This window comes from Ixodes scapularis, unplaced genomic scaffold (genome assembly GCF_016920785.2).
Source record: "Ixodes scapularis isolate PalLabHiFi unplaced genomic scaffold, ASM1692078v2 PGA_scaffold5__190_contigs__length_132052651, whole genome shotgun sequence".
NCBI classification, from domain to species: domain Eukaryota; kingdom Metazoa; phylum Arthropoda; class Arachnida; order Ixodida; family Ixodidae; genus Ixodes; species Ixodes scapularis.
Window position 1 is genome coordinate 62,012,539 of NW_024609880.1, and position 23,384 is coordinate 62,035,922.

Sequence of the window (23,384 nt, forward strand, 5' to 3'; positions counted from 1 at the left end):
AGCTTTAAAAGAGCGGCTCCGATCGGCACTCGAGAACCAAACTGGATGCGATCACAAAGCCGGCAGTTCTCCCGCAGCGGCCAATCCGGGTACTGCACGTTTGCAAGTATCGGTTCGCGTTGAGCCGCGCAAAGGCTGGTGGCGCCATTTCGCTGTGCGATCTCGCAGTAGTTATACGAAGCAATTGGCATGTTTCGACTCCCCGCTAAATGGCGGCCGGTGTTATCGTATCCAGTTTGGTCTCGGTGGACGCGAGCGGTTCGGGTTTTAAGGGTGACTTTCCCAACTGAGTGTTTTAGTAGCGTTGCTACGGGCACACGCACATGGCTCTTCCGCAGGATACTTTATTCGGGCGTGGCGTATGAGCTATTCTGAAATCCGGATGCTGTCTTCTTGCACGTGTCCCATTGTTCTCCTTCCCAAGTGACCTGTTGTTTGAACCAACCGAGAAAACGTTATAAAACGTCAGGGGCGAAAACATAATGGCACGAAATATACAAAGCTATTAGCGATTTTTATCACGTGTTTTTGGACCTACTTTCACGGCTTCGTGGTTTGACCACCAGGCGCTGTGAATGTCTGATCTGCTCCGGAAGGTGTAAGAGTGAACCTGCTGCCACAGCTTTCTGATCAAGCCTCTTGGTGCCGTCGATTTCGCTGGAGCCGCCAATACGCTGAAGCAGTTCAGCCAGGCTGGCTACCTCTCCAACGTTGCTGGTAGCCACCGTTTCTTGGTACAACAAGTTGTACCAAGTACACTGTAAATGACTTAACTTTCGCGAGGACTTATTTTTCGCGAATTTCGGGATTACAGAAATATCGCGAAAAATAGATCACGCAAATAAATTACCCAATGGTAGGGAATACTAAGCGTACCCCTCCAAATCGCAAAATATTGTGCCCGCAAGATGTTCCCGAAACCCACACATCGTAAAATTTGTGAAATATTGAGGCCACGAAAATAAAGTTAAAAGTATTTGCTTTCAAATTTGTCGAAAGGCCTAAGAGGAGAGAAGGTCGTGTCGAACACTGCCACGAATCCGCGATAACAATGTCGCCGTTTTAGGCAAAGCTGTCTCCACGTAACTTTCAGTCTTGAACCGCGCCTTCGGTTTTGGAAGCTCGTCTTGTGGGTGACGTAGTTGTCATTTACTTTTTCCATAGTGTACCAATTCGGATTGCCAAAAATCTCCTGGTCCACGATAGCAAATCGGGTCCAGCGGCGGTGGTGCTCACGATCGCGGGAGCGTACCACATAATGGCAGCGCCTTGCCCGATTCAGCCGCGCTTTCGAGCGCCGTCAAGGCAGCGGCTCAGTCTTGCCATGAGCAATTTCGGAAATTGTCCATTTCACAATGGAGCCACTCAGTGAGCGGCTGCCGGAAAAAAAAAATTGAGGAGCAGTGCCGAACGGTTACCCATATGGTAACCTACAGAGCCACTTCTGAGGCAACTCAGAGCCATATATATAGGGGAAGAGCTTGGATATCTATTGTCCTCGGTGACTTCTCGCCATAGCTTCGCTTCTCGCAGACCCCTCCCATAGAACTGGCGTCAGGCCTAGCAACCACCTAGCAACGGAAAACGCTGCGGGAATGGCGTGGGCCTGGCCACCATTACCAATCCCAAGCCAACGCGCGCGCATGCAGGGCTGCATGGTATCTTGCGTACAGACCGTTATTGTTAGGTTTTCTAGCGCGAATATGGTTGGTTGTTGTGTGGTTAGATATTCTAATCGCAGCCGTCATAGTTTTTCTTCTTTCTTTTTTTTTTTTATAATTCTGAAAGAAAGAGAGAAAAAGAAACGTCACAAAATAGGGTTGAATAAAATCAAGCGCAATAATTTTGGCCGCCTACGGAAGGCTCCCGTCTTTGTGAGGTAAGAATTCTTGTTTCAGCATTAAACATTTAATCAAATGGAGTTTTCGTCACAGTAGCGACGAAAACAAGTTTCAAGTTGATGTGTTTCCTTTCGTACAAAAAGAAAGAGAGGGGGAGAACGCAGTACAAGAACAGCCTGACAAAGCGCCCTCTTCCCTACAGCAACAGCGTTAGCAGCACTTTATGAATACAACAAAATAACAAAATGATTGGTACATACAGTCAACTTGTCCTATCTAATACATCGTAACCAGTAGTCGCATAGCTTTCCGTGAAACACGTTCAATGCAAATACCCAGTGACACAAAATAATCTAGCGCTCTAGGGAGCCGCACTTGACCATCTTATCTCCGTACTTGGTTCTGGAGCGCGGGACCATCCAGACATCGGCATGACAAATGGAATACAAAAGATTTTTATGTGACGAGAGGCAAGCGAAAGAAAACTGTACCTGTGTCACGTAGAGCTGTTTTGTATGTTAGGGCAAGTTAATAAGCGTAAAAGTTTGTTATTTCAGTAATTCGGATCTGTAGCAACTAGCCATGTAATCTGTGATGTGAATAATTTTAGCACGACACAGGGACGTCCCATCTGCGAAGCGTTTCCCCTGCCTTCTTCTCCCAACCGTGAACTGAAATAATTTATTATTTGATGCTCCAATAAATTTTATTTTTTTGCATGAAAAAGTTAGTTTTGTTGTATTTCTATCTTCCATTAATTTTTATCTATTGAAATGACGATGGATGCTTGGATTTCAACGCCGTTAGGAATGGCCAATAAATTGAGTTAAATTTGTTAAAACGAGCAAGTTTACCATTCGCGAAGAGCCGCCTGACGCTGAGTCGCTCGATGTTTATTTCGTAACCTTCCGTTATATAATAGGCGACTCTAACTTTACGACAAACGTCAGTGCCGGCGCCGTTTTCAATGAAAGCAAACTCGCACAACATCTATCTTTTTTTAATTTCTTTCTTTGAAACCTTCCGGCTCTCTAGATGTTTGAAGAACAAGATCGCTGTTTCATTGCTGAGAGAGTTCGGTGGAGGCACGCGGAAGCATGTGCGGCATGGCCATCCCATATCAGGAGTAGCGTTCGCTTCAATCAAGCCATCTCGATGGACACGCTCAGGCATAGTCAAGAGGAGATGGAGCTAGAAAGAAACGAAACCCTGGGAAACTCTCGGACGAAGGACTTTAGCTGATTCTAAAATCTAACAGATCACTTTCTTCGAAAACACGGGCAACGATGGCATTCTCGCAGACGCTCGCTTATCAGAACACTCTACTAACTCTACAGAAAGCCCCTCAGTTGCGAATCAGAAGTTATTATCGCTGCGCACTGCTTAAATAAGGAGGGGCCTCAACTAGAACTGTAAATTGCGAAATTGACATGAGCGTGATTTGTGCGACGCACCGAACGTCAGCGAAGCGTATGAGCGGGCTGCTGAAACGGCGCGTACGAAGGAAGAATAGACGAGGTAACCCCAAATGAACTCAACACAGCCCAAACGCTTCTGGCGGATGAATTAAACACAATAAAACAATCATTCGTTGGAGGAAACGGAGAGCCAAGCATACGGGCCTAGGTCTCCGGCGTCGGTTGGGCTCAAAGATGGCGAAATGGGCGCGCCATTGCATTCGCGTGACGTGTCAGTGACGTATAGTTGACGAGCTGTCAACGACGCCATGCCAGCAGGCCAAACACTCCCCTACATATGGCTCTGGGGCAACCCTTCAGCCAGCGCCAAAAATACGCGCGGTGGCCTCTCCGAAACGCAGCAACAAACCGCAACAGAGAAAAAAACGATAGGAGGCTACCGGCGCGTGGAGAAACTGGAGAGAAGCGGAATTGGAGAGGGTCGATGCAACATGTTCTCCTTTCTGTAAAAAAAGAAACAACAACAACAAAGGAGCGCGTTCGGGTTTCCGGATTTTACCGCTGGGGCATGATTCGGCGCTGCCCGAGAAAGCTCCTGCGTGCGCCCTCTTCTCTGATCTCCTTTCCCTTCGACAGGGGCTATGTTCTTTCGCGATTTGACAGACTTTCTAGAATAAAAGAGGCTACGCCTCAACCAACGACGGCAAGGGCTTGGCTGCCTCGTACGCGCGTTCCCTGCGTAAGTCTTTTTTTTTTTTTTTTTTTCTTGCAGCGTTTTGATTAGCGTGCCCCTCCTGACGCTTGAATTCGCTAAAGACGTTTTTCGGAAAACTTGCAGCATAAAACGTAACACGAAAACACTTTTCAAACGTCATTTTCTTATCTCTTTTTCCCCCTTATTCTACACACCTTCAACGATATCGCAAAAATTCGTCCTTCTGCAGGGCGATAGAAGTTAATAGCGTAAAAGAAAAAAAAAATGTTATACTCGTAGACACCACTAGAAACAAAAAGTAGAAGAGGAAAAAAAAAACGACTTCCCCCGATGCACCACCAGCGATTCGAGAGAAGACTACAAAGAAAACGTGAAAATTAAATGGGGAGAGGCGGAAAGTTCCCCCCAGCAAGGGATCAGACGCAGCAGACATCAGGCGTTCACAAATCGCGCTCGCGCAGTTAATGAGCTTCTATAACGAAATCCCGAGGACTCCCCAGGACCCTGCCTGTTCGGACGCGGGCCAAGACCTCTACGGATGGCCAAATGAACGGTTCGTAATTGCCTTGCAGGATTGGCCGGGACGGCGCTGGGCGTTCCTGCAGCTTTTTTGTCCTTTTCTTTTGCGCGTATGTGTTTCTTCTCCGCACTTCTCCCTCTACAATGGCTGTTGGGTTCGCAGTAATTGTGACTTGGCGATAAAAGCGAGGCGATTGGAGAAAGCTGTCCCCCGCGGGGGGATCGGCCGGTATATCCCCCATTAAGTCCTAAGCTGATAGTGCCGTGGAAGCTACGTGCTCGTTGGACCAGTCATACGTGTATCCTTCGTCACGTGGTCCCGTTCCTCCTCCCACGCCCACTTACAGGGAGCGGAGTCAGGTGATGAAAGGAAAACGGTTGATTGGTTCGGCGAGTGCATAACCCTCACCGGACTGTCAACTTTGCGGTAAGGTAAACACTATAGTGAGTTCTTTCGTTGCCACTGACTTCCCCCCTCTGCCCACTCCCACAGCTTGAGTCGCTGAAACTTCGTGGGGAAAAAAAGTTCCTTCAAGGTTTTGGGTACAAGGCGATTCCTTTCAAATTTACGTGGCGCCAACGTGCGCTGCAGCCAACTTCTAATTTTAGCGGAAGTTTGTTTATATTACGGTAGCTGAGTCTCGTGCTGCTGAGCGCGTGTTTATGTGACGTCAAATAGCTCTTCGTTTCCCCTTAAGTCCTGGCGCAGCCGACGCTACGAGCTGATCGGACCAATCAGATCGTCAAAAGCACACCAACATGGTGTCGTCATATTTCTGTACTTCTTCTATCATCGCTGAACCAATCATAAAGAAAAAAAAAGACCTAGTGACTAGCCCTTTTTGATGCTGCTTGATTTTTCCCATTACCTCGTAGCGTGGGTTACGTCTCAAGTTAAGCGGAAACGAAGTATGGACAGTTTTACTGCTGGATCCTCTACGTCATCTATTGAAGGTCCTCGCGGGTCACACATTGGGGCACGAGGACTCTGTCAAACTTTTGCGGGCCGGGACTCGTGTCCTGGCCGGTGGAACACGAGTTCAAGCCAAACGCTGAACTAGAAATAGTGCCCAATATGTTCTCCGCGCTCGCCCTCGCAAGGTGACGTATGACTTTCAGGACTACGATTTTCCTCTACATGGAGGGAAACTGAGGTCAAAGAGGAGATCAGAGCTCGGAGGGGGGGGGGGGGGGGGGGGGACGTCAGAGCGTGAAGGTCTTATTGCAATAATTAGTGGGTAGACGCAAAGGCTAGCTGCCCTTCTTTTTACCCACTGGCTCCCTCCAATCAGAGCAAGCATAAGCGTCGTCGGCTCTCGCGCAGTGTTTTGCGTTTAAACGACGGACGCTTACATTCGGCGTTCGAACGTGTTCGAACACTTGGTTGAGATAAAGGCAGTGAGCGCCCTGCGTCTGCCCACAAAACCCTCCCAATCAGAGCTCGGCCTCACGCACGCAATTATTGCCCTTCGCCATGTTTTCGCTGCGCGTGCGCGCTCAAGGCTCGTCGGACACCCACGCATCTTCGAAGGTAGATATCTCGATCTTGGAGTCGGGACCCTCGAAACTCCTTCCAACCACTGTCACCCTGTCGGTGACTGTAGGTGGTGTTTGCTAATGGCGAGTTAGTTCAGTACCTCTGCAAAGCGCGCTCTACATTGCCAAGATTATTTGTCGTTCTGGGCGGGCGATAAGGGAGAGCTCGCTCTGTGCACGAGTAGTGAAGAATTGGTCTAAATATGGGGGGGGGGGGGGGGGGGGGGGCGGGGTGTCCGCCAAATTTAACTTTACCGTTTTTTTTTAGAATGCAACAGCACCTGGAGATGCAGCCTTACCCTCCGATGAACCTTATTGTGTCGGCAGGTGTAGCGCGCTTAGGTAAACGTGTACAGCCCAGTGCCAATATCCTCTATTCACCTTCTCTTTTTGGAACCACTGTCTCCCCCATCCGTGCGTTCTTTCTCTGTGATGGAAGGAAAGCATCTTCGCACGAGCAGTCTTTTCCCGGATTTAACGATGCAACAACAACAATAACCTCGCGGAGCTTCTTGAAACAAGCCTTTTAGTATTTCAAATCTTACCCTTGTTATAAAGTATTGGTTACAGTTTGGATATTTGAGCAAGGGCATCCGGTTGGGGTGTAGTAGACTGAAACAGTTCACTGAATAACGTTTATGCTAATATATTTCTTGTTTTGCATTTTGAAGGATTTCATGGTAAACATTCCCTCGCAAACCAAATTATCATAGACAAAAAGCAAAAAACTTTTGAAGGTAAGTCGTTCGGGGAACATATCTTAAATTTTTCCATTGCCGTTTCCGGAAATATTTCGGACACATCAATATGTTCTTACGTCATGGTTGCATTCGGTGCAATGTTCAAACGTCGAAGAAAACTTATTTTTATGCCTTTTTTATACAACCATGCCATGAATGATGGATTATTTTCGTGGACCTTCACGCTGTGAGAAAAATACGTTAATCTGAAAGTTGTCATCCGTGTTTTATTTCCGCAATTTCTGAGAAACAAAACCTACGCTCGGAGTTGTCAGAACGTCAGCACCCAATATATACCACAAGAAAGAAAAGCGAAACTCACTGTACATCACTTTGACGACAAGAGTGCGTACTTACCGAATGTTTGAAAGCGTCCCCGAAGGTAAGAAAAGCGCTCGCTGAAGACCGGATACCAGTTTGTCTCCATCCTCTGGGGTCAGAGCTCTAAATAAAAGAGTCAAAAACAATAAAACGTTGAGAAAAATTGTCCAAACACACGTTCAGCTATTTAGCTCAATGTAAGAGGGGCATCCCAATGTTCACGGACAAATAGAACGCCTCATCGTTTCCATTTTGAAGCTTGTTATTATTTTACAAATTTCTACTTTATTTCATAGGATTGCGAGCCTTATAACTTCTGCCATATATAATTTAAAAAAAAAAATATTTGTGTGACGCTGCGGGAACGTTTAGTGACTCCACAAATTTTTTAAATTTATGCGTAATTGCATATCAGTTCACTAGATTTTTTGGGTCTAAATTTCAGACTCTTATACTGCAACATCTTTAAAACTCAAGAGTAGGAACGAAAACTGGATAAAATACACAGACCTTTTTGACCAGGCTATGTATTTGCACTGATAGAGCTTTTGTAAACAATAAAACCGTAAGAAAAAAATAAAGACGCCCATTTTTTGGTCAGAGCAATTTGTTTTTGTTTAAAGATTTAAATTCACTATGCTTTATATCACATTATGTATCCCCATTTTATATTGTAAATTACTCGTATATTTTTAGTTTTCTATTTCGTTTTGTGTAGACGCAAGGAGAAAGAAAAAAAAAACTGCGGTTGTCCCAGCTAGTTTGGACTGTCGTCCAGCAAGCGCGAGGAAATGTCAATACCCATCGTTCAGCGCCAATCACGCCTCCTACCTCCATACCTGTGGTGCCACGAGTTCCCTTTATCAAACATTGAAAGTGAATCTGGTGTGGCATATTTACGCTCCCGCGAGACCACTCGGCTATCCATTTCCAACTCGTCCGCACAGTTCTACATCCGACGACCTCGGGAAACAGGCATAAAAAATGCGGGTCCTTTCAGATCAAGAGAACCCCGTTGCAAGTTTGATAGACTCTGAAACCCGCAAGTCACGAGAACACATCAAAGAAGCCGCCCGCCCGCTCGCTCGCCATCCGTCGGTGGAGACGACGACGACGACCAATAGCTTCGTCTTAGAAACCTCACTGTAAATTTCATACTACGGACGAGCGCTGGGATAAGTGTCGCGGGTCAGCGCGGAGCTATACCGAGCCGCCGTCGTTGTCCCAGTCCACTTCGGCTGATGGGAAATGGATCAGATCGAAGGCAAGAGCACCGCGTCTGGAGCCTGTCCGTCGAGCGAAACCCTTGACCCGATGGGTGGCTGGGCGCTGCCCGGAGAAGGCCTTGAATCATTGAGGCCGCAGGTTATGAACGGCATTTTCCCGATGCCTTTTCGGAAACGGGGCTCACCAAATTATGAATCGGTCCACGGCGCAGGAACGTCGGTTTCCGCGGTGTGTGTGTGTGTAAGACTCGAGCGTTTGTTAAAGAGTGAGCCGCGAGTCGGGGAGATTCTTTCTGGTACAAATCTTCGGTGGTCGTTGGTTTTTATTCGGAAACGTATGATACGTATGGGGTAAAAAAAAAAAAAAGGAAAGATCAACTTCGCCTGGCAGGGCGCAATCACTCGTTTACTCGGCTTGCAAGACAGTGCGAAAAAACAATACCTAAACAATAGACCGTTCCATTAGGGTCATAGCAGAGAGGGTAAAAGCAAAAAAAAGGCCCTCCCCCTCTCATCCGGATGTCGTCCGCTCCGCCGAGTGGGCTGTACCTAGCATCCGGCTGGCGTACAAACTCTGTTTCAAATCGCGTCATTTTGGAAATTTCAAGCAGTGCAGATGCACAAATTTGGGTATGACAGTTATCGTATAATACTATGCTAGATAAAAAGACTAACAGGGTCCAATTGCGCTGTAACCTGCGTGCAAATAAAAAAATAATAGGGAAAATTGTGTCAGATTGGGCCGGTCTCTCCGGCGAAAAGTAAATCAGGTTGCTGTATCTTTTTTACTTTACGAAGTTTGTACTGGTGTAGGCCTTTAGCGACCATGAGTGGAAGTCTCAAATAATAAATAAAAACGTGCTCTCCTGCCGCAATACACGCAGTAGTTGAGGGTAGTACTGCCGGCTGACTCAACTGCTATATAAGTAGCGTAAAAAAAGATATGCTAGTTGATCATTTACCGAAATAGAACAGCAAAGGGCTATAGGCTGATTTTGGAGAAGCCATAACTATTCTAAGAACGCGAATCACTTCAAAACGGCAGCCACGAGCGAGAGTTCGATGTTCCGTACAGCCCACCAATACAGCCCAAAGATGGAGAATGGCAACCTCCCGGTTTGTCGTCTGCTAGCGGAGTCGGGCGCTTGCCCTCTCTCTCGTTTTACCCCACCGAACCCGATGAATTTCCCGGATGTATGGAGAGGGCGCTGCTGTCAAACAAAATGGTGCCGCACAGAGAGCGCTAAATGACATGGTCTATAGGAAAGAAAAACCAAGCATTATCATCGTAGTATGATTAAAACAAAACAAAAATTATTCGCGCTTCTTAACAAGAAAATAGAGAAGTACGAGTAGACGCTAGAAATGGGGAAGGACGAGTACACGCGAGTATATTGAATTTATCTTTTTACTTTTTTGAGTAAGGACAACAACATAGGGCGAAAGCCCGAACTGCGATTGGGGTCCGAAAAATGTAGTTGCGCCGCCTCTCCGGCTTCCTCCAACATGTGAGTCGCGCAGAAAGCAGAAGAGGTAGCGCCATTCCCCTCCCAACCGCCAACCGTAGTTTGATCTTGCGGCGCTACGTGCGGTGACCCTCCGCGTACACAAAACACCTCTTTCTTTTTTTTTTTTTTTTTAAGTTCTGTGAAGTGCGTCATTTCCTTGGGTCGCGTTTCGCAGCCAACATGCATTGGACGCACGTGGCACTCCCTAGTCCCTATTGACGCCGCGCTATGCTACTCGCTATTGTTCTCGTTTTTGTAACGCCGAATTAGAGCACAGCTCTCGAAAGGAGGAGGGGGTACTGAGCGGAGGGTATACCCCTCCTCCTCATTCGTCCCCTCCCCTCCTCCTTCTTTCCTCTTGTGCTCCTCCCCTCGTCCTCTGCTTCTCCTCCTGCTCCTCTCTTGAGGTATTCCGATCTTGCGATATACCGTGCTGAACAATCTTGCAAAAAAACATATATATATATATATATATATATATATTGTGAGGACAAGATGAGGAGTTCCGGGGACCGATTTATTGAGCGACTGCTCTCGGGAAAATCCAAGCACGGACGCCCGTGCTCGAGGCGATCAGAGAAAGAGAAAGTGAATATAGAATAATTGGGAACGGCAGTGATGATGATCATAATGAAGATGAAGTGGGTGTTGTTCATGAGCTTCCTCACACGTTCCCCCCTAGCGGTTGAGATATGGCCTCCTGGCCATTTGGTTTTAGAGGTAGGGTGCGTCAGCGGGGAGTGAATGGTTTGAGCCGTCCAACATGAAGAACTTCGTGGGCGCGACGTCTGCGATCCGAGTGAAGCTGTTCTGGCTGGACGAGATAGTTTACCGGGGATGTCTGCGCGAGCACTCTGTAGGGGCCAATGTAGTGTGGGAGAAATTTTTCGCAAAGGCCTGGTTGGCGTGTAGGCAACGAGACCATGACGAGGTCTCCTGGCTGAAAGACGGTAGTTTTGTGTCTGGAATCGTAAGATTGTTTACGGTGCCGTTGATTTTCATTGGTTCGAAGTTGTGCAAGGTGACGTGTGTCTTCTGTATGTCGTAACTGGGCATTCAAGGCATTGCTGTGTTGCGCTATGGGTGGAGGAGGGAATATGGTATCAAGAGTAGACGTAGGCTCTCTTCCATATGTCAGGTAAAAAGGGGAGTAGCCAGTCGTACTCTGCGTAGAGGTATTGTACGCGTATGTAACAAGTGGTAATATAACATCCCAGTTCGTGTGTTCAGGAGAAACGTACATAGAAATCATTGCTGCAAGGGTACGGTGAAAACGTTCTGTAAGTCCGTTTGTCTGTGGATGGTAAGATGAGGTGCTTTTGTGGACAACATTGTATGCAGAGAGCACTTCTTCCAGCACATGAGAAAGAAAGGCTCGACCCTTGTCGCTGAGCAGAACACGAGGCGACCCGTGGCGAAGGAGCAGGTTTTGAATGCAAAAATTGGCTACTTCCGTTGCGTTGCCGGTGGGGATAGCCGCCGTTTCTGAGAAACGAGTGAGGTGGTCCACAGCGGTGACAACCCACCGGTTTCCATGAGCGGTGATAGGCAATGGTCCAAATAAGTCGATGCCTACTGTGTCGAAGGGTCGTGAAGGGCAAGGTACGGGTTGCAATTTTCCAGAAGGTCGTGTGGTGCGATGTTTGTGCTGTTGACATAAAATGCACGATTTTATGTACTTGGCAATAGAAGAGTAGAGACTAGGCCAAAGGAAACGTTGCCGAATACGGGAATATGTTTTGAATAATCCGAGGTGTCCTGCGGTTGGATCATCATGCAGCGAGTGTAGTATCGCGAGACGTAATGAGCGTGGCACCACGAGCACCCAGCGATCACCATCGGGACTGTAACTCTGACGGTACAACATGTTGTTGTGAAGCCGGAAGTGGCGTTGCTGGCGTCTGGAACGGCTGTTGGTGTGCTCTGACGTTCCGTTCATTTTATCAATAAGTTTTCGAATTTCCGGATCTCTGCGCTGTTCCTGCTGTATGGTGGTTACGTCAAGGTTGAAATCCGCGGGTGCGTTTGGCTCGATGTTAAGAAGAGCAAGAGGAGTTTTAATAACGGGGCATCGAGATAGAGCGTCCGCATCGCTGTGTGTGCGGCCAGACTAATAGGTTACGGAAAAGTCATATTCCTGAGGACGTAGGGTCCACCTGCCAAGCCGACCGGATAAGTTCTTAACTGTGGCAAGCCAGCATAACGCATTATGATCTTTGACGACGTTAGAATGTCGGCCGTAGAGATAAGGCCGAAATTTTCCAATCGCCCACACGACAGCGAGGCATTTGTTTTCCGTGATGGTGTAGTTGGACTCAGCTTTGCTTAGAGAGAGACTTGCGTAGGCGATAACGTGTTCGATGGTACCTGGCCCTCGTTGTAGGAGAACTGCTCCGATGCCGATGTCACTAGCGTCAGTATGCAGTATGGTTTCGGCGTCGTTGTTGAAGTGTTGAAGAACCGGGTCTGATGTTAGGGCTTTCTTGAGGGTTCTAAAAGCGTCTTCACAAGCGGGTGTCCAAGAAAATATGGTGTTGCTTTTCAGGAGATCATTAAGTGGACTAGCAATGCTAGCAAAACCGCGGATAAATCTTCGGAAGTACGAGGAGAGTCCCATGAAGCTGCGCAGTTCTTTCTGTTTTGTTGGCCGCGGTAAATCTGACACGGCTGTGATCTTATCCGGGTCGGGACGTATACCGTCTTTGGAAACAAGGTGGCCTAATATCTTTATAGTTTTTGCGGCGAATGTGCACTTTTTTGTGTTTAATTGTAGACCAGCATTGGCGAGGAAAGAAAGTACTTGTGCGAGGCGCTGTAGATGATGATCAAAAGTATCAGAAAATACTATTATATCATCTAGGTAGCACAGACAGGTTTTCCATTTAAGGCCTCTAAAAATTGTGTCGATCATGCGCTCAAAGGTGGCAGGCGCGTTGCACAAACCGAAAGGCACTACATTAAATTCAAATAAACCATCGGGAGTAATAAATGCGGTCTTTTCCTTGTCATTTTCGTGCATGGGGACTTGCCAGTACCCTGATCGCAAATCTAAGGAAGAGAAGTATTCAGCACCTTGAAGAGAATCGAGAGCATCATCTATTCGAGGCAGTGGATATACATCCTTACGGGTAATGCTATTAAGGCCGCGGTAATCAACGCAGAAGCGAATTCCTCCGTCCTTCTTTTTAAAGAGAATCACGGGTGATGCATATGAACTAGAAAAGGGGCGAATAATTCCCTTGTCTAACATGTCATTGACATGTGTTTGAATTATAGATCGTTCAGATAGACAGACGCTGTAGAGATGGCGTCTAACAACGGTAGGACTTTCAAGTTGAATGTGATGTTGTGTGACATTTGTGCGACTGAGCTTAGGCGATACAGAATCGAAGCTTTCTTGGTATGTCCGAAGTAAAGATAGCAGCTCGTTTTTCTTTGTGGCATCAAGGTCGGAGCTTATGGTGTCTAATAAGGTGTTGTTACTCTTGCCTATTAGAGAAGGAAACTTTGTTTGAGTGACAGTAAGAGCCGAGAGTAATAGGTCACTCGGTGGAGCAGCGGTGACTAGTTTGGTACCCTGGGGTATCAACAGTGACTCTTCGGATGTATTATCTACTTCAATCAGTGCTTTACCGTTCAGAAAACGTATGATAGATGGAGCAAATACTAAGCCTTTTGAAAGAAATGAGTTGGAAGGGTTTACAATAACATCAGCAGTAATCGGCCGTGTTGATAATAATTCCACTATTTGGCTTGTGTGCGGGTGGATAATAGAATCATTCTGAACTTCAAAACTGATAGAAGTGTGGTTGTCTGGTTCTGCAAGTTCGAGTTCACTTAGAAATATTTCCGAGTTTTCACAGTCGATCACAGCCGAATTTTCGGAAAGAAAGTCCCAACCGAGAATCATCTTATGCGAGCAACTAGGCAGTACAATAAACTGGATATGATAGAAAGTGTCCTGGATAAAAACTCGAGCTGTACAATAAGCTGATGGCTGTATTAATTCCGTACTGGCCCCGCGTAAGGGTGTTCCCGAGAAAGGAGTTCGGACCTTATGTAATAATGTGCAAATACCTTCTCGAATGGCTGAAACTGCCGCTCCGGTATCCACCAATGCCAAAATATCCAAACCTTCAATGCAAACTTTGATTAAATTGAATGGGACTACAGGGCGAGTTGTATGGGGTTGAAATTGCGCAGCTCTCCCCCCAAGAACTGCTGTTTTTAGTTTTCCGTCGTGTACTTGGGATAGGTCTGTTTAGAAGATATCATTGGTGATCCAGAACGCCGTCGGGGAGAAGGGGAACGGTTGGTAAATGTCATTTGTCGGCTTTGTCGGGGATTTTCAGAGAAAAGACTCGCCGTACGGCGACGGTTGTATGTGTCAGACCAATAGGGCTCTCTGTCGTGATCGTAACGTGAAGATTCATACCTCTCGTCACTTCGGCGTTTTCGGCAATATCGAACAATATGTCCTCTATTGCCGCAGTAGTAGCACACGGGGGTAGAATTGGTCGGTCTCCAAGGTGAGTACGTCATGGCGTTTGTGGGTGCGTGAGTGAGTGGAGCCATTGTCGGTGAAGGAAGACATTGTGGCTGAGGCACCACCCGCGGAGTGGTTGGGAGTCGTGTTGCCATCTCAACGTACGTTGGTTGCTTTGGTTCCACACGTGGACGTGCGGTGGAAGCAGCATAAGCCAGTTCTTCCTGGACGAGTGCGCGGAGGTCGGCTGAGAGGTCGCCATGGTCTTTCGTGACAGGTATTTCGGGGTTCAGTTTTTCATTTCTTCGCGAACAATTTCTCTGATCATTTGTCGTAGTTCTGATGTTGTCGGTGGGTTCTTGTCTCCCTGAGGTCGATGAGGTAATCGTACAGTGCGCATCTCATCCAGGTGTTGACATACGGATGTAATGTCTGATACTGACGTTGGGTTCTGGACTAGGAAGTCATTAAAGTCAGTGTCCGCGATGCCTTTGAGGATGTGTCGTACGCGGTCTGACTCTCGCAAGTCAGCGTCAGCTCTTCGGCACAGCGTCAGGACGTCCTCGATGTAAGAGGTGTACGTCTCTTCATTTTGTTGTTGGTGATGTTGGAGCTTCTTCTTTGCGTTTTCTTTGCGACTTGTTGGAGTGCCGAAAATTTCGCGAATCTTGGTGGTAAAAGATGTCCGGTTAAGGATCTCGTCTTCGTGATTCAAAAACCACGTTTTGGCGACGTCTACGAGATAGAAGGCGACGTTTGCCAACTTGATGTTGTCATCCCATCGGTTGTAATTGCTTACTCGTTCGAAGCTGTCAATCCAGTCTTCTATGTCCTCGTCCCGAAGAACGGCGAAGGCTTTGGGGTCACGTTGCCGACTTCGGACAGTCCACGCAGCCGCTGTTGAAACTGGCATCGGCACGTTGTCAGTCATCGTGCTAGAAGACGTGGTAGGCATATGCGTTGACGTCGAGGTTGTGGTAATTGTAGCAAGCGTCCGATGTCGCAGCTCCAGATTGTAGCGATATGCCAGAGGTCGGGGCTGTGAGAATGAAGCACCTCCACCACGTTGTGAGGACAAGATGAGGAGTTCCGGGGACCGATTTATTGAGCGACTGCTCTCGGGAAAATCCAAGCATGGACGCCCGTGCTCGAGGCGATCAGAGAAAGAGAAAGTGAATATAGAATAATTGGGAAAGGCAGTGATGATGATCATAATGAAGATGAAGTGGGTGTTGTTCTTGAGCTTCCTCACAATATATATATATATAACGGGCATGGTGGCGGGAGGCCGAAGGCGTGGGTATAAAACTGAGAAGAAAAAAACCCTTAGTGAAAAACAGCAACAACGGACGATTTAATCTTCGACGTTTCGGCCGGAGTCCGGCCTTCGTCAGGAAGAAGACTTCTTCCTGACGAAGGCCGGACTCCGGCCGAAACGTCGAAGATTAAATCGTCCGTTGTTGCTGTTTTTCACTAAGGGTTTTTTCTTCTCAGTTTTATATATATATATATATATATATATATATATATATATATATATATATATATATATGAACGAATATGTGCAGATGAATGAACCGTACTTAATCCAATGAATCAAAGAATCAAAGTTTCCAGGAACCCGCCGAAAGCCGAAAATTGGCGGAGCCTTTTGGTATTCTCTCTCACCGCTTGTCCGGAGAAACGAAATGTAGTTCTCACATCGGGAAGCTTCACTTTAGGTTCTCCTGGTGCGAGGAAACCGTACAGCAGAATCAAGGCGGGAGAACGAGACAGCGTTAAAGTCAACACTTTGAGGAAGCACGTGATACTCTCGATGTCATTCTAATTGCTGTCAGCTGTGTCAAAGACTGCTCTGCGTTTTTGATTTCCTCGGCATTGGATTTCAGCGCGCGGTCCCCGAGATGGCACAGCAGAACAGCGAGTGCACGTTCCTCGGGGCCAATGGAATGTTTTCCTGCATGACTACTATGAAGTTCTTTGTCTAGCGCCAAATATTCGGTGAGTGCCGTAGGCGAGAGATGCAGAGTTACCACGAGCAAACCGCTGTCGACCTTGGCGGCACAAAGTCCACCAACTTCGTTTGACGTAAACCCAGGATCCAGTGTTCAATCCCCACCCCTGCCCGTTTCGATCTGGATGAGCATCGTACCGGCGTGCGTGTGTGTATCACTACTGCGTGATGCACGTTAAAGACCCCAGGCTAGCGGTTGTACTGTACTGACCAAATTGCCCATCTACAGCTGCGAGACTCGTCTCCCGGTGAGGCAGACCAAGTTCTAGGCTGTATAAACATACACACAACCCAACCTTTTTTGTCTGACGTGCCACAGAGATTGATGGGTACCGCACAGACCCCTACCCACGTATGCATGGCCACTTGGATAACGTGTACACCACGTTTTCATACGGACCTCTCTGTGATTTATGAGTGGTGATATCACTTGCTTGCCCAACGGGTAGCTGGCATCTCCCTTCCTCGTCCTCCCCTCCTCATCATCCTAACTCCTCATCTACCCCTCCCTCCCCCTTCCTCCTACCCTCCTCCTTTCCTCCTATTCCTCCTCCCCTTTCGTCCCTCCTCCTCCCTCCTCCGCTCTCCTCCTCCTCCTCCCTTCCCGGGCGTTTGATTATGGAAAACGTCCCATAATGCAACTCGCGTTGCACTATGGGACGTTTCGCGTAATGTGATGTTTCCCATAATGCGACAGTGACGTTTCCCATAATTCAACGCGCGTTGCATTATGGGAGCGTCACTGTCGCATTATGGGAAACGTCACATTATGCCGAACGTCCCGTCGGCGTAACCGCGCGTTGAAATTATGGGAAATGTCTCATAATGCAACGCGCGTTTACAGCGATGCCAACGTTTCACATTATGGGAAACGTCCCGACTGCGACGTTTCGCGCAGTTACGCCGACAGCGACGCCGCTCAAGCCGGAAACGGGCGCCTAAGAGCTGCGCTCAAAAACTACACGAGAGTGGCTTGAAATTCCCTGACGTCACATCAGGTATTGTCGAGACATAACGTTGCTTACCATTAGTCGAATATTAGAGGAAACATGCACTGTTCGCGCGTGTTGGTGGCTTCTGAACGGTTAGAAACACGCGACAAAGGGGACGACCGATACTGCGATCAGCATTCATTGAATTTGAAGAGAATAAAAAGAAAAGAATTCGGCACCATGTGTAACGATTTGCCCCCCCCCCCCCCCCCCCCCGGCCAATTAACTATCCCAAACGTTATTTTATCCTTGGTGAAATAAAAAAAAAAAAAACATTGTTAAGTGTTTTTAGTCTTACACGGAAATCTGCATATCCAATATTCTTTCTGTGCGACTGTATTCTTAACGCTGGGGGCAAAACTCCTGCCTAGCCCACATCTCTTGGTCTGGCTGGGGCGTTGGTATGGTAAAGAAGCTTCATTTATTTGTTTAAGTTCTCTCTCTCTCTCTCTCTGGTTTTATTTCATTACATGTATAGGCGTTTATTGGTTCAGCGCATTAGATATATAAATTTTATACACTGATATCTTGCATAAACCCGCCCCAATAAGCTCTTGATGATTCGCATCATCATGATCATCTGAGCATGCACGCGGAAGGATCGCGCTTTCAACGCAGCCCACTTTATTTTTTTTAATATTATTCCCGTTCGTGCTTTGTACTTCGTTAAACTCCTTCTCAATTAATTACGTATTTCAGAAAAAAAATAATCCGTGCTTTAAATATATACAACTTATAGGGCCAGCACTTGTATAGCGTTTTTGTGTCCGCGACTGGGATGCAGCGTCGATGAAGTTACACTGCCACGGGAAAACCGTCACCAACGTGAGAGTCGTCGTCTGACAGTATTATGTCACATGACACTGTAACGTCACGTGACACAGTGACATTAGATGTCACTGTGATGTCAAAGTTGACCTATGAATGCAGTGTATTTAGAGCTCGTTTGGGATATGTACCAGTATCAGTCAGCTTTTATTTAGATCGACCAAACTTTACTTAAATATATCTATGCATATTAGATTTACTAGACATTCTCGGTGTGTTTAAAATTACATTAGACCGATCCCTCATCCACCTGCGACAAGCAACCTCTCGTCGCGCGCCTGGCAAAAAAAAAAAAAAAAAAAAAAAAAACTTTTAGATTGAATGCTTCCGAACTTTCAATATGAAACCCTGCAATGGGTCGGGCCTAACAGAATGGCGCCCCTAAAAGCTCCGTCTCGTCAAAAGCCCGTTTCGGCGTACAGACCAGATTAGCGTTCCAGAGCGCTTTACGGACATGCTAATGGACCGTACGCCACTAAACACTACCGGGAGAAAGAAGAGAGGGAAATTGAGGAAGAAACAAGAGAACGAGGGTTGTAAAAGGGAACATATAGCACGTTTGCAGCCGCCCTTGGTGTTCTCGAAGAATGGCGGCAAATTTAATTTACGTCGTGGCCGAGTGCCGATAATTCGATAAGGCCACGGGGGTTCACCGTAAAACCGAGTTCACGGCGCCTCTGCGGCCAATTGAAAGCAAATTAGGGTCTTCAATGCACGCCCAGGCGCTAGCCTCAGATTCTTCATGCACTTTTTATCTGCTGCCTTACGCGGAGACGAGGTTACTTCTCTTCTGGTGAGCCGATGAGAGAGTGACACTTTACACGAGTTCAAGAAGTGAAGGTGTTCTTGGCTCTTTAAAAGGGATGGGTTATGTCGGGTTTTCCAGTCCGCGGATGCTTCGAGCTACGTGCTGTCGCTAAGGGCGAGCAGTGGCGTAGCTCGGCTACCAGCACCCGGTGCTTCTATGTCTTATGTAGCACCCCCCCCGCCTTCTCAATTTATTCCTAAAGCGAAGGGGGGGGGGGGGGGGGGGGGGTGCAGGGTGCTGTCAGAGGTGGACGCCCCCTCCCTCCCCCCCACCCACCCCGTGACTATAGGACGTCCGGTAACCAGGTTCAAAAGTGCGCCCTCCCCCCCCTCCCCCCGGTGAAGGCTGGTTCCCACATTTGCCACGGTTTCGTTCGCATGCAACCGAAACGGCCGAAACGACCAAAACACCGCAGCAACCGGGACTCGTGAATTACTTCGCGAAGCTACCCCTCGAATCGCTTGCCACGCTGTGTACGGCGAACACTCCCAGTGACCTTATCGATACGGTCCTTTCGGGTGCATGCGAACGCAACCAACGCAGGTGTGTGAACCAGCCTTGAGATGAAGCAATTACAGCGAAGTTCGGCCTGGTACACATTCACCCCCATTATCTTCTTATCACTGTGCAGTTTCTAAGAACGCTCTTTCATTTGAAAAAACTTATTACGCTCAGTTTTGTACCTTAAGAATGAATAACAAAACCACAAAAAAAAATGTTTAACCAACCATGCAACATTTGTTCAAATAGTCGCAGCTTATGAAATTGTACTCAGTCCGTCAATCAAGAACTTTGTCTACTGCGGGGGTTTTAACAAACAGCCTTAAGATAGAATCTGATGGCTCCGCTGTACAGGGGAAAGTCATGCGTGAGTCAAGTGGTGCGATATTGCCTGGAATTTCGCAGCGGGATGTTGAGCACCGGACCTACTGCCACGCTTCTTTGGCAGCACGAGCGACGTGCACAACTGCTAAATCGCAAGCAGATTCGCATCGTATAAATCAGGCATCGAAAAAGAGCTGTACGCCTGCTATCCTAAAATGCTTCACCTACGTCACGCAATAGTGATTGCACGAACGGCCTTCGTTACCATGTCCATTCAAAATTCTAACAATATATGTAGAGGAAGAAGCTTCCGCGATGATTAAGACTGCGATCTATCTGCGAGTAAAAAGCTGAGTCACTTACCCTTCATCGACGACCACGAAGGCGTCCGAGGCGTCGACGGCGGTGTAGAGATCATCGGGAGTCGGCCCCACTTCCTGGGAACCCCGGCGGCTGGGGTCGAGGCTTTCCCCGCCTGGAACGGGCAGCCCGTGCCGCTTGCCATTCGCTTGCCCTGCAAGCGCAGACAAGCGCCAATCTACCGCTCAAAATCGGTCGTCAATGAAACACAAGAAGACGAGACCGCGAACAACGCACTGAAACGCGGGCATTGAAACAGTATTTTCCGTTGCTCTTTTAATGTAGCATTTATTACAGGGTTAAAATACCGCAAACAAAAGTTTGAAGAAACAAAAAAATCAAAGCACGATTTCTTCCAGAGGTTTCACAAATGGGCCAAATCTAAAATGCCTGCCACCAGAGTGCTTTGCATGCCTAGTAAATCATTTCTGATCGCAACTGTAGCTTACCAATTAAGCTAGCCATTCCAGACGCCCCAGACGCTGTCAGCGTAAAGCTCACATCTTCCCCACCCTTTCCTCTTCCTTCTTTTCACCCCCATGGACGAATTCGAAGATGGCACAAGCCGACGCAACACAGCATCCCACGTTCACATTAGCAGGAACCGAATGTCGACACTCCTCATTACCTACGGTATTGAAAACGTAATCCTACGCACAACTGTACCGTTTCACCTTCCCCCACCCTTGAACGCACGCAAGAAGGAAGAAGGCGCTTCGTTCCCGCATACATTTATCCCCCTTGCACAACCCCGCATTAGGCTTTCTCGCTTGCCCCCGCAGCGAGTGATTAGGCTCATCAGCGTGCACAGAGTCCGCTGCCAGCGGTGCCGACTACCGCCCGATCCCGCCGTGCTGCCCCGAACACCACCGGCTGTGCGGCCAACAATAAAAAAACGTTGCCCCTCCCCTTCCGTCGACAGAGAACACATGCATCTCCATTTCCGGACTAGCGGGAGGAATCGCGAAAGAAGTCAATTGACCCCCGCAGAGGGTGCCAGGAAGCGGCGTAAAAGAGGCGAACCAAGGCCAACCGAAACGCTGCATTTTGATTGGTTCTGTGCGCGGCTATACTCCGTTTTACCTTGTACGATAAACCACAGAGGATGCTACGAGCCATCCCGGCCAATGCGATGCCGCGTGAGAGTCACGTGGTCCACAGGAGGGCTGCAGTGACGTGCAGGGAACGCAGTGACATCGTACATTCACACTATGCCATCGTAACCAACGTAGCGCTGACAGCATTACGTTGGTTAGGATGGCGCTCAGCGTTCGTTGCGGTTCATCGTAAGACAAAACGGAGTCGGTGTACTCCGTACAGACCTCAACTGTCAGAGCGGTGGGAGCTGCACAGTGGCCGGACCAATCGACCGCATATGTTTAATCACCTGACCTCCACCCTAGCGTGGGGTTGGTGCGCGATCACTTGGCGGAAGATAGACGAAGGATGGGTCCAAAAAAAATGAAAGCCGAATTAGAGCGCAGCTCTTGAGAAGAAGGAGGGAAGGGTATTGAGGTTCACGTGTTCTCGTGGGAGGGGGGGGGGGGTCAAGTGACCTTGGTGGGGTCACACGACCCCCTCCCCAAGGTCATGTGGGGTCACGTGACCTCGGGGGTCACGTGACCCCCGGAGAAATTTTTCCGCTAGATTCAGCGGGGAAATTTTTGAGCTAGATTTAGCGGGAAAATTTTCCTGCTAGATTTAACGGGGAAATTTTTCAGCTAGATTTAGCGGGGAAATTTTTGCGCTAGATTTAGCGGGGAAATATTTCCGCTAGATTTAGCGGGGGAATTTTTCCGCTAGATTTAGGGGGGAAATTTTTTCCGCTAGCTTTAGCCGGGAAATTTTTCCGATTAGCGGGAAAAGTTTCCCGCTACATTTAGCGGGGAAATTTTTCCGCTAGATTTAGCGGGAAAATTTTTCCGCTAAATTTAGCGGGGAAATTTACCCATAATGCACCGCGCGGTTACGCCGACGGCGACGCCGACGCCGCTCAAGCCGGAAACGGGCGCCTAAGAGCTGCGCTCTAAAAACACGTGGCTCCCACCGCATTGTCAGCTTTGAGTGAATGTAGCACCGATGTAGCACCGTAGAGTCTAAAGCCTGGTTCAGACAGTTGCGTTTGACTGCGTTTGACTGCGTTGCGGCTGCGAGAAATCAGGACATCCCTGCTGCTTATATCGCGTGCCAAATTGATTCCTTGAATTGGATTTTACGCTTCCTACGAAGCACAAATGTGCCGCTGACTCGCTTTCGGTTCCCGACGCAACGAAGTCAAACGCACTGAAACGCAAGTGCCTGAACCGGCCTTTATACTGGTAGAAACTGCGGGAGAGAGGGAGATGAGAGCGCGCGGGGAGCTCAAGACGCCGAGCTCTGGTTGGGATGAATAGAGGGTGGACGCACAACTATAGCTGCCTTGGGCTCTGCTCACATGGTAGAAAGCAAAAGCCGAGTGCCAGATGCCGGCGTTCGATGCTCGAACGCGTTCGAAAAGTGAGTAGAGACGAAGACAGCTAGCTGTTAGTCGACCTTCACATCATTCTAACAAGCATTCGGTGCCCTGACGACCCCGCGCGCTTTCGACTTATCTTCTCCCTCCATTTCTACCTGTATAGAACGCAGGAAGGGAGTTAAGGGAATCAGAGCATTTGACTGCGCCCCGGCAACCACGCCAAATTTGATTTTAAAAAGTTCTAGACTGTTTCTTTAAGCTGTAAGGTTTCTATGCTGGCCTCAACGTTCGGCTTTGCCTGACGGTGAAACGTTCACTCTCTGACGTCCCATATGATCTCGGCACAAAAAACCGCCGTCAACGCTTTCGAGGCGAACAACACATTGTTCGTGAAACGTGTTTGAGAGCATCGTTAGGAAAGCTCTTTTCCATTCGGATTAGCCGCTACCTTGTCAAGAGTAGATAGACCAGCTTTACTACCGATCAAAGTCAGTTGCAAAGTTTCCTAGAATGTCTGGCACCGTCTCGTGGCGCCTCCGCTCGGTGGCGCTCGCTACGCTATCATACCGCGTTATGAACAGAAGCGGCGGAACAGGTGGAACGCTGGGAATACCTTGCGTACGGTGGGAAGTGACTCTATGGGGATTTTCATGGTTAACATAAATATTGCGCGGAAGGTTGTGTCAAAAAAGCGTCGTTAGAAAACGGTCCTTATCCTAGCCCGTAGTAGCTTTGCCGCCGGAGGCGCTTGGAACACTGTATGCCCTTGCCTGCTCGCGTGCAGGCAGTGCA

General features: G+C 48.1%; 1 protein-coding gene across 1 annotated transcript in view; it reads right to left on the reverse strand.

Annotated features, from left to right (window-relative positions):
* Positions 1-23,384, reverse strand: part of LOC8025016 (receptor-type tyrosine-protein phosphatase N2) — a 542,301-nt gene that overhangs the window by 405,745 nt on the left and 113,172 nt on the right. The window contains exons 10-11 of the mRNA XM_042294236.1: positions 20,141-20,291; positions 7,127-7,213 (exon numbers count right to left, since the gene is read on the reverse strand). Coding sequence (XP_042150170.1) covers positions 7,127-7,213; positions 20,141-20,291 — 238 coding nt within the window. The remainder of the gene's footprint in view (positions 1-7,126; positions 7,214-20,140; positions 20,292-23,384) is intronic.